Genomic DNA, 20,462 nt, shown 5'->3' with positions numbered 1-20,462 from the left:
TCAAGCTTCTCCAGAGCTTCCTGTAGGTCAGTGTTTGTAAGCAGGTCATCACAATAAGCGCCTTCAGCCCGGCCGTGCGGTTGGCGTAGCGTCAAACCTACTGCACGCTTTGAACAAGCGAGAACCAAGGAACAAAGGCACACTACTGCCGTTCGCTGCCCCCTCGTGCGGGACCGCCTTCAAGAGCGCGGCGCGGGCGCCAAGATACCTCGCCACATTGGCTATCTCGCACTGACTACTGCGTATGGTACTGCGGGCATAGCGCCGTTATAACCATAGTGCTCGTTTTTATTGGGGAACGACACAAAGGCGCTTCGCATCAGTCCACTGCCAGCTGATGTTGACAACTCAGCCTTTTTCCCCACGAAGCTAACGTGGGCGTCGAAATACTGGTTTTCGAGGCTGTTTTGGAGCAGTTCGGCGCAATTTTTGCGATTTTCATGCTTTTGGAGCAGCTTGGTACAGGAAAACGGAATTGTATAAAAAATGCGCAATATGCGCAGCTGTCTCACCCCTGGTGTATACATGCTACTTCATAAAATAGCATTTGGTTGTCAATTAGCACTCCGTTCACAGTTCTTTAAGTTACTTGATTTGTGTTGTTAAAAAATCTACTATATAGAATGCATGTCCCAACTGCAATATCGAAGTCAGCCAGTTGCAAAGCATACCCATTTCCTAGCATTGCATATACTGCATCTCCTTGCGCAGCTCATTGAAGTTCCAACACAAGGTCATTCAAGTATTCTCAGTTTGTAATTAATAGCAGAGACACCAATATGGTCCTGCACACAAAAAACTGGGCCGTTTTAACTTGAAGTTGCAATTTGAAATTGCCACCTCCAAGACCCTCTCACAGGCAGTGACCACCATTTTGACATGCACTGCGATGTCAGGAAGCATAGTGCCACTGCTATGTCGTCTGCACCAAAATATTCTAAAACTACATCAGATAATTTTTTACGCCTGCTCAGGCACACAACAACGCAGCAAAGTCACCACTGAATTGTGGTAATCGCATTTCTTCCACTTGCATGATAAGCACAAACAAGATAACACCTGCAGAAACTACCATCTCAAACTCACTGTCAAGACACACTCGTTAAATAAAATGGTGACCCTGACATGTTTCCGACTATTGCAATTGCCTCCCGTGCTTTCAGCACACAAAAGCACGACCTTAGAGATTGGCTTCCGCTACTTCAAGGGAGCCATTGCTGTGGGTGTGATTTCATTTCATCACACGCCAGAGCGCACTAACTATGCCAGCCTGCTGTTGGTTGCGTACAGTTTAACATGCAATGCGTAATTCAATTTACAATAAAACCTCGTTCGTTTTAGCCCCGTTAATTTGGCATTCCAGTTCGTTTGGACACAACTTGTGGTCCCATCCAAACAAAGCATGCATCTTTCTAGGATAGGAAACGCTCTTTAATTCGCACAGATTCGGTTGCACTTCAGTTAAATCAAGCTCTCCACCCGTAGAAGTGGAAAACAGCAGTAGGTTCAGCCATGGCCATGCTTCAGTTAATTTGGACTTGCAGCCTAAATCAAAGGCACACCTGAGCTTTGAGTATGGATCATGGCCTCTGAGATTTTGACAAGCTAACAGCTCATCTATGGCGCGATTATGTACGCGTTCTTTAAACGGATGGAGGTGATTCGTGCTTAACGTGACAAACTGGTTCGCGAGAACAAGAGGAAGCAAACAGCCAATGAGAGAAGCGGAAGGGGACCATATAATAGTGGAAGGGGACCGTATAAAAGGTTGAGAAGCATTTCTAACATGTCGAGAAATGTTTGACTATTATCACTGAGTACCCAAATGTGTCGGTGTTACTTTTCAAAAGGTTCAATTTGGAATGCAGAACGTCTGAAACAAATCATTGCGGTTAATGTCTTGAAATGGTGCTAGGTGACGTCGCAGTTTTTGCGAAACGTTTAGTGGTGGTGCTAGCCACTACCCTGTTTCAAGCAATGCTTCTATTCATGTCTCCACCACTATTAAAATTCAAACGGCTCACATGATAAAACATCACAGCACAGTTTGTCACGTTAAGCACGGACTGCCTCCGTCTGTCTTAAGAACGCGTACATAATTGCACCACTGATGTCAGAGGCACCAAAGACACATGTGGCAGTGGTTCACAACCAAAATGAAAGGCAGCTCATGGATCACTATAGACAAGAAAACCTGTACCAGGGGGCATTGCTGCGCCCTTCTGAGAAGCGCCCCTTTCCGGAAATCTCGTTATGCGGTCGCATGCGGCACTCCGCTGGCAGTTTGTTTACATTGCGGCTGTGCGCATTCTGTCTCGCTGCACGCAAGCGCGTGCTTTCTCTCTCTCCCCCCTCTCATTTTCTGCTCGCGCTACGCATGCGCTCTTCAAGGCGCTAGTGCGCGCATTCTCCTCTCGCGCTGTGCTGAGCAGCAGTGCGCGTGCTCATGCTCACGGTGCTTATCTGAGCGTGCTTGCACACTAACCTCGGACTGCGCTTGCTCTAGCGTTATATTGAACTGCGGGTCGTGGTCTCACTGGGTCGGTGGAGATGGTGTAGAGCACGTTTGTCAAGAGACTGGCCAAGAAAGCCACCTTATAGGCAATGGTAATGCCCAGATGGTCAAGAAAATAAAAGGTTGAAGATAAATTAGTTAGCCATGCCTGACTGGTAAAAAGCAATGGCACCATAATCCCGCAGAACATTTATGATGAGGACTTCTGCGACCTCGGCATGAAAATAAACGCAAAAAAAAAGTCGAATTAGTCACCCTGCTTCAATACGTGTGTGCATATGAGAGAGGTGTTTATAAACAACACAACCAGCATGGACTAATTCATGTCAACCCAAGTTTGGCATGAAAACCACCCGAAAATGGGCGTGTCCCCCCGAAAACGGATTTTAAGCTGGGCTTCTAGATAAACGATTCTTGGGGTGAACTGCACAAGGGCAGACAACGGAACACCGCGACAAGAACAAGGACAACAAGGTAACCAAAATGATAGGACAAGAGCTTCGTTCCTTTGTTGTCCTTGTTCTCATCGCGCTGTTTTATTCTCTGCTCTAATTATGAACCGACTAGCCCTCGTCAAGCTATTACCAATGCACAAAGGCAAAACAAGAAAGGTGCGTTCACATTTGTTAGCTTCACTGTTCCATTTTTGCACATAAGATCTCCCCAAGTTTGAGGTGCGCTGTTTTCCTGGTCCTGCGGTTTCCGAAAATAGAACAGTGTGAAACAAAAAACACGACTGCTGTTTATTTCTTTCCAATGTCATTCCAGAGCAACATAAAAGCCACATTGTTAAAATTTGTGGAAATGAAGATGCGTACCAGTACGCACGCACGCACGCGCGCACGCGCGCGCGCGCACACACACACACACACACACACACACACACACACACACACACACACACACACACACACACACACACACACACACACACACACACACACACACACATATATATTGTACCGGAGCATATTGGTGTCAGCTCTGTGCCAGCGTGAAAGAAGACATTGACGTTCGTGTGGTTCATGCTCGCCGGGTTTCTGCCTGAACCAGCTTGGTTGACTCACGCCTTCTACATAATAATAACAAGTGTTTGTGGGAGAACACGCTTGTTGCATTTGGTGGAGTCGCTGGGTAGTCCCCTACCACGCCCTGGAGCTCCGCAGCCATATGCTACCATCCGATTCCAGAATGACCGAGCGCGTCGATCCCTCACAAGCCTCTTCCACCCCCCCGTCTGTCATGTGCTCTGGTGTATTTCGTCTGCGCGACCCTCCAGTCTACAGCGGCACTGAAGATCGTGATGTCGAGGACTGGCTGGCAGACTACGAACGTGCCAGCGCGATTAACAAGTGGGATGACCCTGCGAAGCTGACTCACGTCATCTTCTACTTGAATGATTTGGCCAACCTCATCATCATCATCATCATCAGCCTGTCTACGCCCACTGCAGGGCAAAGGCCTCTCCCATGTTCCGCCAGTCAACCCGGTCCTGTGCTTTCTGCTGCCACGTTATACCTGCAAACTTCTTAATCTCATCTACTCACCTAATTTTCTGTCTCCCCCTCACGTGTTTGCCATGTCTTGGAATCCAGTCAGTTACCCTTAATGACCACCGGTTATCCTGCCGACGTGCTACGTGCCCGGCCCATATCCATTTCTTCTTCTTAATTTCAACTATGATATCCTTTACCCCCGTTTGTTCCCTGGCCCACTCTGCTCTCTTCCAGTCTCTTAAGGTTACACCTATCATTTTCCTTTCCATCGCTCGCTGCGTCGTCCTCAATTTAAGTTGAACCCTCTTTGTAAGTCTCCAGGTTTCTGCTCCGTAGGTAAGTACCGGTAAGATGCAGCTGTTATATACCTTCCTCTTGAGAGATAGTGGTAGACTACCATTCATGATTTGATAATGCTTGCCGAATGAGCCCCATCCCATCCTTATTCTTCTAGTTATTTCACTCTCATGGTTCGGCTCCGCGGTTACTACCTGTCCTAAGTAGACGTACTCCTTTACAACTTCCAGCGTCTCGCCACCTATCGCAAAGCGCTGTTCTCTGCCAAGATTGTTCCACATTACTTTAGTTTTATGCATATTAATTTTCAGACCTACTCTTCTACTTTCCGTATCCAGTTCAGTAATCATGAGCTGTAATTCGTCTCCCGCGTTACTCATCAATGCAATGTCATCAGCGAATCGCAGGTTACTGAGATACTCTCCATTAACTCTTATCCCTAATTCTTCCCAATCTAGGACCCTGAAAACCTCCTGTAAACACGCGGTGAATAGCATTGGAGAGATCGTGTCTCCCTGTCGTACGCCCTTCTTTATTGGGATTCTGTCGCTTTCTTTATGAAGGACTATAGTGGCTGTGGATGCGCTGTAGATTTCTTCCATTATGTTTATATAGGCTTCGTCGATGTCCTGATTCCGCAGTGCTTGCATGACTGCTGATGTCTTCACCGAATCAAATGCCTTCTCGTAATCTATGAAGGCTATGTATAGAGGTTGGTTGTATTCCGCGCATTTCTCTATCACCTGATTGATAGTATGAATATGGTCTATTGTTGAGAAGCCTGTACGAAATCCTGCCTGGCCCCTTGGTTGATTAAACTCTAATGTCGTATTAATTCTGTTAGCAATTACTTTTGTAAATAGCTTGTAGACAACGGACAGTAAGCTGATGGGCCTGTAATTTTTCAGGTCCTTGACGTCCCCTTTCTTATGGATCAAGATGATGTTGGCATTCTTCCAAGATTCTGGTATCCTCCCTATCGAGAGACACTTTGTATACAGGGTGGCCAGTTTCTCTTTACGAACTACATTGAGGATGTCATCGGCCTCTGCAGGCGTGTGGATGCGAGTATGTCGGAGCCTGACAGAATCCGACATATAATGAAAGGCATTGACGATGACGCCTTTCATATGCTTGTGGCCAAAAACCCACAGACCGTGACTGATGTAATTCAGCTCTGCCAAAGTTTTGATGAGCTGCGCAAGCAGCGAATTTCTACACGTCGCGCTAACACACAAACAGCGGACCTTTCAGCTCTGGGGTCCAGGAGTATTGGTGCTGACTACACCGCATTGCTGCCACAAATTCAGCAATACATCCGTGAGGAAGTTGCTCGTCAGATCTCCCTTGTGGCCACCATCAACGAGCCCCCCACTGCACTGGACCACTCACTTCGTCGTGCTATCCAGACACAAGTTGCCGAGGCTCTCCCTTCGCCGGTGCCGCCAGCACAAGTTGCTGCGCCGCTTACTTATGCCGAAGCCGTCACCCGAGCTCGTGCCCAACCAACGCCCTCTTCATTCGGCCCAACCACCAACTACTACAGGTCGCCACTTCCGGTACACCCGCTAAATATACCCTTCTCGCCTCCCCGAGCACCTGTGAATCCTTGGCGTACTCCGGATAACCGGCCCGTCTGCTTCGCCTGCGGTATTCCGGGGCACGTTGCTCGCTATTGTCGCCGCCGTGGACTCTATTTTCGTGATGCTCAGCCCTCCGGCTACATCCCTCAGCAACCAGAACCCCATGCTACACCTGATGCGCCTGACTCCCGCTCACGTCGACCCGACTTCGCCTCACGTCGAACTGACTTCACCTCACGTCGATCTCCTTCGCCCCGCCGCCGGTCTATTTCCCCCATGCTTCGCCGTTCTAACCACGCCCAGGAGGAAAACTAGCAGTCGCAGTTCCTGAGGCAAGAACTGCGCCACCGACGAAATTTTCAAGGCCTCATCTTTCGCCCCCTAACGAGATTGTGGTGTTTGTCGACAGTTTCGCCACAAACGCTCTTGTCGACACAGGCGCCGCTGTTTGTGTAATCAGTGAAGTGCTGTGCCGCAAACTGAAAAAAGTGACGACTCCGCTGTTTGACATTTCCCTACGCACAGCGAGTTCGCAGCACGTCAAACCTTCGGCCACATGCACTGCTCGTGTTGTGATTCAAGGCGTGCTTTACATAGTCGACTTTGTCGTCCTTTTACATGCGTCTCATGAAGTTATCCTCGGATGGGACTTCCTTTCTGCTAATGATGCGGTTGTCGACTGCGCTCGTGCACAACTCGCCTTGTCTCCGTTCAGTACCACAACCGTAGATATCACTTGCTCGCCCGAAAAGGTGGTTGTCGCTGCTGACGTCGCCATCTCTGCTTTCTCTGTCGCCATGGTGTCCATTTCTTGTACCTCTGTTTCTGATTCGACCGGCCTCTTTAGCCGTCTAAGGAATGCACTCATCGCCGGAACCTTGTCGTCCCGTTTGCCGTCCTCACGTTTGCCGGTGGTTCCAGTGCCGTTTACGTGTGCAATCCGTTCCCTTGCCCTTCTACTTTATTGCAAGGCGAAGGTATCGGGCGTCATGACGCTTATGATGCCATCTTCCCTTTCGATGCCCCTTCCGACACGACGCTAATGCCCGTGAATGCCGTCACGTCTGCTGCTGCACCCTCACTACCTGACGAAGTCGTACTGTTGCGCAGCGTGGACACCGCGCTTACGCAAGATCAGCGCAATCAGGTCGCTCAACTCCTTGACCGTTTCCGCGCCTCCTTCGACCACGGCCAACCTGCCTTGGGACGCACGTCAGTTGTTGCTCACCATATTGACACTGGTCATCATGCTCCGCTGCGCCAGCGTCCCTACAGAGTCTCCCAGGCTGAGCGCGACGTCATCACTCAACACGTCGATGACATGCAGCAACGTGGCGTCATTCAGCAATCGCACAGTCCTTGGGCTTCTCCAGTCGTCTTGGTGAGGAAAAAGGACGGCTTAATCAGATTTTGCATAGATTATCGGCGACTAAACAAGATCACACGCAAGGATGTCTATCCCCTGCCACGCATTGATGACGCCCTGGATTGCCTTCAAGGTGCAGAATTTTTCTCTTCCCTAGATTTGCGCTCTGGATATTGGCAAGTGCCGATGGCTGAACCAGATCGTCCAAAAACGGCGTTTGTTACCCCTGACGGCTTATATGAATTTAATGTAATGCCCTTCGGCCTTTGCAATGCGCCTGCGACTTTTGAAAGGATGATGGACAGTATTCTCCGGGGACTTAAGTGGCGCATCTGCCTTTGCTATTTGGACGACATAGTTGTCTTTTCTCCTAATTTCGAGACTCATCTCAACCGCCTTGAGCAAGTTCTTCAGTGCCTTACAGCAGCCGGGTTGCAATTAAACTTGAAGAAATGCCATTTTGGCGCTCGCCAGCTTACGATTTTAGGCCATGTCGTCTCAAAAGAAGGAATTCTACCAGACCCTGCCAAACTTCGTGCCGTTGCCGAGTACCCCAAGCCTACTACCCTAAAGGAGCTTCGTAGCTTCGTCGGCTTGTGTTCCTATTTCCGCCGTTTCATCCGTAATTTCGCCTCTATTATCGCTCCCTTGAAGCAGCTTCTTTCCGGCAGCGCTGAGCTCTCGGCCTGGAATTCCCGTTGCGACGACTCATTTACGACGTTGCGCCGGCTCCTCACATCTCCACCAGTACTCCGCCACTTCGATCCCAATGCGCCTACTGAAATCCACACGGATGCTAGCGGTGTCGGTCTCGGTGCCATTCTCGCTCAACGCAAGGATGGCTGCGACGAGTACGTTGTCGCATATGCCAGCCGTACCCTAACGAAGGCAGAGTCAAACTACTCTGTAACCGAAAAGGAATGCTTGGCCATTATTTGGGCTATAGGGAAATTTCGCACTTATCTTTACGGACGCCAGTTTGATATTGTCACCGACCACCATGCCTTATGCTGGCTATCGTCCTTGAAAGACCCTACTGGCCGCCTTGCTCGTTGGGCTTTACGCCTTCAAGAATACGACATACGTGTTGTTTATCGCTCGGGACGCCGACATTCTGACGCCGATGCCCTATCACGTTCTCCGCTCCCTCCTGACCCTGTCTGCTTCCCCACTGCCACCTGCGATTCATCATCTTTGAGCGTCACTGACATGCCGGCCGAGCAGAGCAAGGATTCCTGGATCGCCTCCCTGCTCAACGTCCTCTCTCGCCCTTCGCCAGAATCCACCTCACGCTCCCTCCGTCGTCAAGCAAAACACTTTGCTGTGCGTGAAGGATTGCTGTACCGCCGAAATTACCTGACGGATGGCCGTAGGTGGCTGCTTGTCATTCCCCGTCATTTGCGCTCGGACATATGCGCTGCCTTCCATGATGACCCCCAGTGTGGCCACGCTGGAGTATTCAAGACTTACTCCCGCCTTCGTCTAAGGTACTACTGGCGCGGCATGTATCGGCACGTTCGCCAGTATGTTCGGTCATGTGCTGCGTGTCAACGCCGCAAGACGCCTCCTCACAGCACAGCTGGCCCTCTGCAACCCTTACCCTGCCCAGCAAGACCGTTCGACCGCGTCGGAATTGATCTTTATGGTCCTCTTCCAAACACTCCTCAAGGCAACCGGTGGATCATTGTCGCCGTAGATCATCTCACACGCTACGCAGAAACATCTGCGCTGCCAGCTACCACCGTGAAAGACGTTGCCTGCTTTCTTCTTCACCACCTGATTTTGAGACACGGTGCACCTCGTGAATTGCTAAGCGACCGTGGCCGCGTGTTTCTCTCGAATGCCATCGACGCACTGCTAAAGGAATGTCGCATTGTCCATCGCACAACCTCGGCATACCATCCTCAAACAAATGGCATGACGGAACGCTTTAATCATACCCTTGGAGATATGCTCGCAATGTACGCGTCTGACGATCACACTAATTGGGACCGCGTGCTCCCTTTCGTCACTTACGCCTACAACTCTGCGCCACAAACTACCACCGGCTTCTCTCCGTTCTTCCTTCTATACAGACGGGAACCTTCGTGCTCCATGGATACCATTCTCCCCTACCGACCCGATGTTTCCGAAGCCACGCCTGTTTCCGAAGCAGCTGCTTATGCCGAAGAGTGTCGTCAGCTCGCTCGCTCGTTTACCGCGCAAGAACAATGGCGCTAAGAAACTCGTCACGACGCCTCTGCATCTAGTACGCACTATTCGCCGGGAATGCGAGTTTGGCTCTGGGTCCCGTCCACTACTCCCGGACTTTCCACAAAGCTTTCGTCGAAATACCACGGCCCATACCGTGTGGTGCAACAAACATCTCCCGTCAACTATGACATTGAGCCGATCGACCCACCATCTGACCACCGCTGTCGAGGGCGTGAAACAGTTCACGTATCACGGCTAAAGCCGTGCTATGACCCTCCTGTCGTGTCATCTCCTTAGGTCGCCAGGATGGCTACTTTTTGCGCGGAGAGTAATTGTACCGGAGCACATCGGTGTCAGCTCTGTGCCAGCGTGAAAGAAGACGTTGACGTTCGTGTGGTTCGTGCTCGCCGGGTTTCTGCCTGAACCAGCTTGGTTGACTCACGCCTTCTACATAATAATAACAAGTGTTTGTGGGAGAACACGCTTGTTGCAATATATATATATATATATATATATATATATATATATATATATATATATATATATATATATATATATATATATATAAACACACTGCTTCGGCTAACAGCACTTGTGTGCTGCTTTGCCTCAGAAACACGGGCGAGATTTTGTTGTTAGCAACTACAATGGCTTTGTACCTAGTAGTCAATTTCTAGAAAGAATGAAATGCTGCAATATCCGTTGCACCAATATGGCCTCTTTACGTGTTTGCAATAAAAAGGAAAAGTTAAGTAGCTTGAGCGGCCACTTTTGCGAGGTTACAAAAATGTTTTTCATCATATAGCGGATGAACGACATATATAAAACGATCAGAAATGGTCTTCGTTTCGGTGAGTACTGCGTACAATAAAAGATACAAGGACTTTTAAAGGCTTATCAGAAAAAGTCACAGTTTCGCCTCAAGGGCGAAGCAATGAATGCAATAGCAAGGAACTGGAATGTCACAAGAAGAACGGCAAGCAGCTAGAAACTTGCTGCGCGTGGCTCAAGCACAAAGGACACAGGAAAAGAAAACACACAAGTACGAACTAACAACTGTCACAGCTCGACACTTGCGACGCACTGCTCAAACACAAAGGAGGAGGCACAAAAAGAATGCACAGGTATACCACAGGTATACATAGGAAGAGCGCAAACTGTCACAGTTGTTACTTCAACTAACCCCCACTTTGGCTCTTCTAGCTAGCAGATCACTCCTTTCGCAAACGCGGCCGCTGCAGCGAGCAAAGTGACCTTTGTGTAGTCTATAGCTTCAACGCACCTTTGCAGTGAAAGCACGAGACGTAGAAAATTCCCCCTCAAGAGATAATTGCACGAGCACGGTTGACCAAGCCCTGTATGTCAAAGTACAAGTCGAAGGCGCACATCTGAACTTTGGCAAAACACCAAACAGTATTAGTATTGGGGATCCAAGAAATTTGCGAGTCGACAGGACGCATGCGTAGAACGCAAGGCACTCTCGGACTTTTGCACTCGCGTTGTCCCAAGACGATGCAGCGCCTTCCTTTGGCCAGCAAACAAAACCGCAGGGCACGGGACGCCACGGCTCGCGTTCCCTGCGGGCATTGATTCTGGTCACTAAGATAAAACCTCATTTGGCTCTGTTAGTACATACTCCTGAGGCTAAAATTAGAGCGCAAATGTACTTCTTTGTCCTTCTAACTTCTTCTTTACTTCTTTGTCCCAGCACCCATCTGAATATGATTTCATGTCTTCGTATGTCTAATACATTATCATCCTTGTTACACGTTTTGATTAAGAGCTATTGTTGTGTGCGTATGTGCGGTAAGTTTGCCTTGGGCATATATATGCATTGGCGCATGAAAGAATAAAGCAGTTGTTAGTAAGCGCTTGTGTCGTACGTTTCTTTTCTTCGCCGGTGTCTTGTGCGTTTGTGCTGTAATTTTAGCCTCAGGATTCTGATTGTGGTGCAACGTTTATACTGTGATTCTGGTTCAGCTGTCTTATTTCTTCCCTCCTGTGGCATAAGTCTACAAGAGCCAAATTCCCACTAGCTCACACCACCACGAGCCACGGGACGCTCTTCTTTTCCCTGGCCGACTGGCCACGAGTGGTGTGGCGCTATAACCCCCAAAATGGAATACTAGCATGGGTCGCCAGCGATACGACGCAAACGCAGCGCGGGCAATGATGCAGCACGACCTGCGTCTCGCATAATTTTAATTTCGCCACGTGTGGCGTCCCGCGCATTTCGTCCAACGCCGCATGTGTTTGTATTCTGCCGTTAGTATCCTGGAGAACGAATGAGGCATCGTGTAACTGTCCAAGGCAGCGAGCTGCAAAGCGAGGGTCGCAGGATCGAAACCCCGGTCGAGCGCTTAAGAATTTTTTTTCTTCTAAATTACTTTTATTTGTGGCTTTTAAATATACATACATATACATATCCGGGACATGACGGTGACGGCAAAAATCCGCCGAGATTGTCTATATAATTGCTATCGCAATAAAAACTAATCAAGTTAGTAATAACAAATGCAATCGCCATTTGTGCATTTATGTGATGAATCTACAATACACAACCCGTTCTGTCACGCGGCTGCCCCACGGGCTCACAGACCACAAGTAGGATTATCGGAGAGCACCAGTGCAGATACACAATTGCGATCACCGTGTTAAATATTTTGCGGTATGCGCATAACATAGCGGGTGTTCACATGAGCTGGTGTTCCAGTATGCTCTTTCCTAAAGGTACTGAATGGGCGCGACGATATGAGAGGAGCCAACTAAACATTATTGCTGCATGCGTAAGGACCACTCTGTCTGCTGTACTACAATAATCAAAATAAGGCGCACAAAATAAATGACGCTTTGAATCTGCATACAGCTTGGAGCTTGTTTTGCCGGTACACTTCCCTTGAATATGCAATAGCACAGTTCAATTCAGTGCTTATAATCTTCTCAAGGCTTATGCGGCACTGCACGGCATAGGAATGGTGCGTACAGACTTGTGGAATGACATGGCTTTCTTCGCAACTTGGAAACGCAATCACCGGCAGCACGCGCTCCGCCGAAAATGCGCGCGTGGCAGCGCGCAGTCGCTACTGCGGGCGAGCCGACGACCTTCGACGTTTTCAGCGGCCCACCAGGGGAGCATCCAGCTCCCCTGGTGGTGGGTCTATGGCCATCAGTCTAAACAATGTATGGATGCCTTTCTTTTTCTTCATCCTATTCATTTGCACCATTTTCACACTGCATTGAAATTGGTCTTTCTGTCCCAGAGTGTGCTGTCGCCTTTTTTTTTTTTTTTGCATGGTGCATGGCATGCACAGCCTTGGTTTCTGTTTCCTTTGCAAAGTGTGCACATTTTTTATTGTTTTTATTTTTTTGTTCGCTTACCTATCACTGAGGTTTTGAGTAATAAAGGTTCTGATTCCGATGAACACTTAGGTTTACTTTCAGCGGACCTCCACACCACACATTGAAGGAGCCTGCAGGTGCATCAAGTGTTCTGGAGATTGCATGCTTTCCCCTGATAGTGTGCGTGGGCTTAGCCACTTGCGGGAACTTCACAAAAGAGTGCTTTTGTCGCACATTACTTCTTGGAAGCAAACAGCGAAAATAGACTTCTTGAGGAAATAAATAAAGGTCTTAATAATGTAGAAGGCATTTTTTTAAATTGTTATCGTCATCTTCACAGTAGTTTGAACATATTCTCTGGTCTTGAGAAATCCGAATTAACAGGGTTTTGTAGCAGTGTCGCGGCCCCTTTAAGAAATATGCACAGAAAATGTATGACAAAATGGGCATTGCTGTTCCAATTCACATTTATCCTGAATTGAATTTTTTTTTTTGCAATGCAGAAAAATGATACTGCTAAAACTCAATCTAACAAAACCCGATTTGATGAAATTCCCAATCTAACAAAGGAATTTCCCTTTCCTGGCAAGTATCCATAGGGTTCAGTGTCGCTACTAAGCCAAATTAACGAACTAATTTGGCCACTAAACCTGATTCAACGAGGTTTTTCCAGAAATACCTAAGTGAAAAAACATGGCTGATCCCTCCGTCATAGGAATTGTTATAACACGAAAGTGAAACGTGTCTTCACAGAAGTTGTGCTTATCGTGTAGTGATATATGAGAGCTTCTACAATGTCTATTGGTGTTTGGCAGCTATAGCACCGTTTGACGTCGATGCACCCATGTTGATGCCTAGTGGCATATCTCCATCGCGACGACTAACGCCCATGATCATGATTAAACCGTTGTGGTAGCTAAAGTTGTGAACATATATTTGGAATCAGCGAATCCAGAATCACGTGTAAAGATGACATCAACAAGCTCATAATCAACACTGGTACCCGATATGCACTTCTGCCACTTCTTCAAAATGTCGTCAATTAAGGAGAGAAGCGGCATGGTGTGCGCTTACTAGTAATGGGTTACCGACGCCTGTGTTCATGCATGCACTACCACACTGCGCTTCAGCAACACGGGAGGCAGAGGCTCGTAGCTTGAGCCGCAAACGCGTGGTTCCCTCTGCCCTCTGTCTCGCTGCACCAAGGCACGACATTCGCCCGTCGAAATCGTGTCTTTTTTGCAACACATATTGCAGCAGTTTTGTTAGTCGGTGCTCTCTCAATCGAAGCAGTCGGCGGCGGAGAAATCGCGTTGGTGCATGTGGAACTTGCACTACTCCGATGTGACGGCGCACGTTAACACGAAGCGAGAGGCAAAGAACGTAACTGCGTCTAGGTTCCCTCGGCGACACCAGCGCGGCCAGTGTCCCTCGCTGATATCGAGACGCTTTAACCATGACCTCCGATATCGCGCGCAATCTCGGAGTAAGCGCTAGTAAATGTCAATTGTGACGCATTACTTCTTTTTCCTCTCACAGACGGCGGCACCGCCCCACTCCGCCCCGCCTACCTACACCGCCAACAGAGAGCACCGTGTGAAAGAGGATATGTGAAAGATATAAGGCGCGTTCGTGGAGTGTCCGTTATCTGCCAAGTTGGCTTAGTCGGGTGAGCGTTGGGCGTGTACCGTCGCGGCCACAAAGTCGTGGGTTCGATTCCCAGCGCCGGATCTTTATCTTAGTTTCTTTTCTTTCTCACCCGTTGGCGTCCATTTTATGAACGTCATAACCGTGACTGAAGTACTTGGTGGACCCCGGCATAAAACACTTTCGTGTTAAAAGTGGTGATTTCCATTTAAGTTTGACCAAGACTCGTTTTTCTTCAAGCATGTGCCCAACGCTATCGCGTTAAAACATTCAGGCACCCCAGTTACGGCCCTAACTTTACTTTCATCAGGCTGCACGCAACACGCATGCATGGAACAATGGACTCTGCAGTTGGCAGTGCCCTTACATACCGGATGGTGCTTGAGGCAGCTTTGGTTATAACAGCAAGCTGGGCAAGTTGGTAGTTGAACATGCTTTTGCTATGTGAGCAGCACAACCCGGACGGAGGACTATAAGTAACTTGCTCGACTATAACTTGAATATGCTTGACTATGACTATAACTGTAACTTGACTATATAAGGAACTTGCTTTGGTTATTTCATAGTTTATGTGACAGATAGCGCTGATCATCTCCTCACATCTTTCTCGCTCGGCCTGCTCGCACAATCACTGCATTCATTCTCCGTGTTATTGCTATCGGTAGCCTGTCATAGCTTCACATAACCTGTCTACCTGGCCTGCATCGCCCGGACATGGTGTCTCCTATGTCTGGGCCACCCTCGTGCCACCCTCGTGGACCTTTCAGACATGCAGGTGTGGGTTGCCAGCAAAAACAATGTCATGGTGGCTTTTGGGTGTCGCTAAGGTAGAATTCTAGATTTCAAAGGATCAAGAACTCGCGTTCTTGATTTTATCAAATTTCCGATTTAACAAAGTAATTCTAGCATGGTCATCAATTCGCTAAATAGAGTTTCAACTGTAATTGGAACATCAATGTGTTTTCCTACACATATTCTGAACCTAAGCAGTACTGATGTCTTGAAGAGTAAGCAGGCCCTAATTTATTTTTACACCTCCGAAACAAGCTCGCTCATTAGTAAACAAGGCCGCGGCAATCGCATTTTGTGAATACCACAGTGCTGCATGCCGTGCAGATGCTCTATTTCAAAAAAAAAGTCCACACGGCCATCTCCGGACCCTGACCAGTCCTTTCTTCCACAAAGTAACATAATATTGTCCATGGGAGCATTACGTAGCACTGAGCTCGTCAACTGGTCCTCTGCACTAGGAAACTGCGCCTTGGGCTTGTGGTGATGCGGTTTTGGCCATGCAGTTGTCATGCATATCGCATATTTCTTTTCCTCATCAGTTCCTCGTGACTTGCACCATGCTTCATTACTGCAATGCTTGTTAGTAACTGACTGGAGCGTGGAGGAAACCTTGCTCAGTATTTGGCTGCAAGCCGATGAAGGGCTACGCCTACCCCTCTTCAAGGCAGAGAAGGGTAGGCAGGCCGGAAGGGAAACCGAAACCAGCTGAAGTGGCCACAAAAGCCTGGTTCTATCTCCTTTAACTGCCTCATTACAGCGCCTATTTGTGAAATATTTGCTGCAGCATGTTCACGTCGTACAAGTGCACAATTATCTCACCATTACAAATTTTGGACTTCATGGTTTTTTACTGATCCTTTAAAAATGCTCTATGACATCTTACCGTGGTACAGGAGCGTCCTCATGTGTTGCCACATGAACTATCAGGTCCTTTATTATGTGCAGTTGTGATTCTGTCAAGAAGCCCTCAATTTGAAGTGCAGTGTGAAGTGCTGCAACTGCCCGTAAAGCTAGCTCATCATCACTGCCAGTCAGCAGAGTGCACAGCAGGTCAGCCAGCAGGCCAAGCAACCGGTTCAGCTCCTGTGTCACTGCATAGTTGACAAGGACATAAGGTGGCCAGTTTACATTAAAGCTACACGCAGCAGACCCACAACTTTCATTTCTGATGAATGAAGCACATTTAAGATAACACTGCCCTAACGAAAAACATTGAACAGCCTTTAATTAAACCCACCGCAGGCACAAACAGCATGGAATGTTGATATGAAAGGGTACTTCATGAAACAGCAAACAAATGAGCATGCAAAAGAGAGTTGACTGCTAAAGTGTTGTTCGAAAGACACCTACAGTAAAACCTCGGTGATACGAATCCCACGGTGTTACCAAAAATATTCATATCATCCGAAATTCGTATCACCAGAAAACATGGAATATCAATATGCGACAAAAGAAAGTTGGCATTCACTTTGATTTAGTGTTTCTCGTGGCCACAGCGACATCATGAACAACTCTGAATGACTGCCATTAAAGTTTTTAGATGTCAACAATCATATTTACACTTCCACTTCACTTCGAACCAAAAAAGTGGCATTCACACATGCCTAGTTCCAATTCTTAAAAATATTGTGCAAGTCAGTTTTGTCATGACAAAAATGCTGACTTTTTTTTACTAATAAGTGATATATACTATTCGAACCATTTGATTCGAAATTATTCGACCAAATCACTATTCGCTTCAAATTTGCTTCGAACCTCAAACTTACTATTCGCCCAACCCTAAATTTCTGCTATTCTAAAATGATGAGTATTACTGGATATTAATAATCATGTAAAATTGACCACTAATAAAACTGCCTAAAGAAAATTGATGTTGTCCTTTCCCATTCACACAGTACTCCTAAAAGTACCTGCAAAATCTGCAACAGAAAGTGCTACAACAGAAGCCTCACAGGAATCACAGGACCGTAACAACAAAACACTCCAAGTAGAAATGAAAAGTGCAACAAACATTCTATGCTATCACAGTCACTCACCTGTTTGGTGATTGCATAGAGCTGCATAAAATGACAGGACAGTGTTGGTACTTTCAAGAACCAGAAGTGGCCTCAAGCCCTGTAAGATGTGCATGGTATACTGCAAGACAGCCTTCAATGTGCGCCCAAAATATGATAGTACCATGTTTTTGCATTACACCCACTTTGAATATGGTTGCAATGGCTGTTGTGGGCACTGCACCACTTCAGTTAAAAATGCTGGAGGTAAAGCCGAACTTATCGAACTAACTTATCATTGCATCTCTTCACCCTTGTTCACAAATTTTCATACTAAAATTAAGAGAAAAATCTGGCACTTCAATTGTTCAACCACATTGGCAATGCTGGATTCAATACATGATAATGCTGGCACTAGAGCTTCTTTTAGAGCTCTTCGTGGGTCAACAATGTAGCACAGCAGTGAAATTATTTCATGTTAGAGGAGCTGATCGTTTCAAGTTCACAGTACTTGAATTTATCACCTAATTCCCAGTGAATAAATAAGCCTTGCAACCTTTGACATACTAGATCTAGTGGATGCTGCAGCAGTAACACTCACTATGGGTGATTATTTTTTAAAGTCTTTTGTAATGATCTTTACATTGCATAATAATATAGAAGTTATGTCATAAAAGAGGATAAGGCAATCAGTGCTGAACAAATTTGCAATGAGAAATTAAGGTAGAAAAATAAACCAGACGATAATTTGAAGCTGGAAAAAGGCCACAGTTTAAACAAATCTATGTAACTACCCTTCATTATTAATTATAAGTGCAGCAGAGGATTGCAATACTGATGGCAGCAGGCACACACAGTGCTGAGTTGTAGTGAATTTAAAAGAAAAGGCAAGCAGCGTACACATAACATTGTGAGCATCAGAATATGAAAGCCACACTGTGTTACACTATGCAAAGTTTCAGCAAGCAGAGCATGTGCTTAACCAGCGCCTCCTCTATTTTTAGGTGCCTGGGCAAAGGAGAGGAGCGCAATGGGAACCGGCCGTCAACGTTAATGCCGCTTTTAGCCGCTAGGCACTGCCACCAGAGTAGACTCGGCGTCACGTCGTCGCTCACGGAAACGAATGCCGTCGCTGCATTCGAAGCTGCTATATGGTTCAGTTTTCGGCTGTATTCACGCTGTTTAAAGTATAATGAAAACTTGCAAACAGGAATCATTAAGCGCTTGCCGTTCTGGGCAACCAGCCCATCTCAAAGGCATATGTCATTCGCGGCTATCTGATTGAGACGCTCGCGTGTCTGCTAGGCCCATACCAGAGAGCGCATGCCAGTGATGCGCGGAAGATTGTTTTGTCACCGTCACGTTCGCTTCACTGAGAGTCGGTCTTTGACTGTCCGAAAGTGAATTTTTGAAAGCAGCATTTGCCAGGAGCTAATACTGAAAGCTTGGGCACTTAATGTTCCCCGATGCATGCTACCATCTGCTGGTGTAGCACACTATACGCAAGCCTGGGGTTCATGCGCTAAATAGCACGAAATGCCACTAGACTGCTTCCAGGGATATACATGATCACCCATTCCCCTTGTAAAGCTTTTGAGAATTACATTTGTTGCCACCGAGAGAAAACAACAGCTGGTGCCAGAAAATTTAGAAACTATGCCAAGTGATTTCACCATTTCAGAGCTTAAACCAGTTAAATCGTGGTGGTTTAAGCTTTGAAACAAACAAAAACAGCTGCATATGCCGTGCGCTTCCTGCAACACTGGCCGATGTGTGTGAACAGATGCTGTTGTTCAAGTCTGAAGTCATAATGCCGACTCTCAACTTGAGTCAATATGACAGGCGTAAAAAATGCGGCCTGTTGTCAGTTGCTTGAGTTCGTCTTTGTATTTGTCGACGAATTGTTGTTGCCCCAGTATCTGGCTCCTCAGCTCTCTTTCTTTTCTCTTCCATTTGGTCTTTTCGGTAGTGAGCAAAGTAGAGGCCGAATGGCTGTCAACATGGACACTTTTGTCACATGGGGCAGCCTGCCCAGCCTTGTGCACGCATTCATTGTCACACTGTACATGGTGATTGTCGGTTGTTTTACTGGTAGCGCATGTGGTGTCCATAGGCTCCGATTCTTCAGCTTTGGGACCTAATGCCAGCGCTGCACATGGAAACAATCGCGAGGCAGCGCTGCTATTGGTACATGCATTCGCTGACTGTTCGGACGCAGCATGGTCACGTTTAGTGATACTTGCCATGCTTGGTTCAGTTGTTACCTTGGGCTGTAAACGTGATGGGTAGTCTGCAAAGACTGACGCTACTGCATCCTTCTTAAGCAGCCGCTTCTTATATTCTATGAAATATTCGGGTCGTAAATGACGGCTACATATTCTAGTGTAGTTTGAAGATGTATTAGGAGACCAATTATCCCACCTAATTACTGCAAGTCACATCTTCCGAACACCAGCGGCAGCTAGGATTTCATGGAGGGACAGCCGAACGGTGTATTAAGGCAAAAGCCTTAGATGCCTCAATGCAAAAATGGATAGTTGGCAGCACCAACACGAGTGATGCAAGAAATCGTCATGTGATGATGTTGTCATATGACGTCACAGATAACAAAATTTTGTGACATCATCGTGACGTCATGATATTACATCTTCGCTTGGTCAAAACTGGCCGATCACGGAGGCAGTGTATAACCATCTGAGGTGCAGAAAGCTTGCAGTGCCTCCAATACTCGAGGCTGTAAGAAAACCATGTTAGGTGCAGAAAAATCTCGGAGGGAGGCAGGGGATGTTCAATACATTGACTGGGAAGAAAAAAAAGCTGATGGCTTTCGCCTTTCAGTCGCCTTAGGTGAATGCATAAGGACCCTGTGAGTTTTCTTTTTCTTTATCAATAAAGGAATATAAAAAAAGATAATCATGATTTCTTTCCATTCCATTTGCAGAGTGGAACACAACAGTACGGCATGCAAATGACATGGCTGCAATAGCCTGAAATAGAAAATAAAACGCGAATGCTGTCCAACTCGAATGCAAGCACTGAACCGGCAGCACGGCCTGACAGACTGTCTGCAGAATACATACAGTGGGGATGGAAAGAAACACAAAACATGCGGCACCTACATTCTTTGCTATTTCGCATTTATTTTCAATTGGTTGTAGTTTGCATGATTGATGAAAAGACTGAGTCCTCCATGATACAATCAAAGACCATCTAGCGTCTTTTAATTGCCACCACGGTCAG

General features: G+C 47.1%; 1 protein-coding gene across 1 annotated transcript in view; it reads right to left on the bottom strand.

The window, feature by feature from the left end:
• The window catches only part of LOC119379167 (MMS19 nucleotide excision repair protein homolog), a 105,098-nt gene that overhangs the window by 35,000 nt on the left and 49,636 nt on the right, over window positions 1-20,462 (bottom strand). The window contains exons 13-14 of the mRNA XM_037648368.2: window positions 17,265-17,343; window positions 16,112-16,319 (exon numbers count right to left, since the gene is read on the bottom strand). Of these exons, the coding sequence (XP_037504296.1) occupies window positions 16,112-16,319; window positions 17,265-17,343 (287 nt within the window). The remainder of the gene's footprint in view (window positions 1-16,111; window positions 16,320-17,264; window positions 17,344-20,462) is intronic.

This window comes from Rhipicephalus sanguineus, chromosome 1 (assembly GCF_013339695.2).
Source record: "Rhipicephalus sanguineus isolate Rsan-2018 chromosome 1, BIME_Rsan_1.4, whole genome shotgun sequence".
Taxonomy (NCBI): Eukaryota; Metazoa; Arthropoda; class Arachnida; order Ixodida; family Ixodidae; genus Rhipicephalus; species Rhipicephalus sanguineus.
This window is presented reverse-complemented; position numbering and strand designations above follow the sequence as displayed.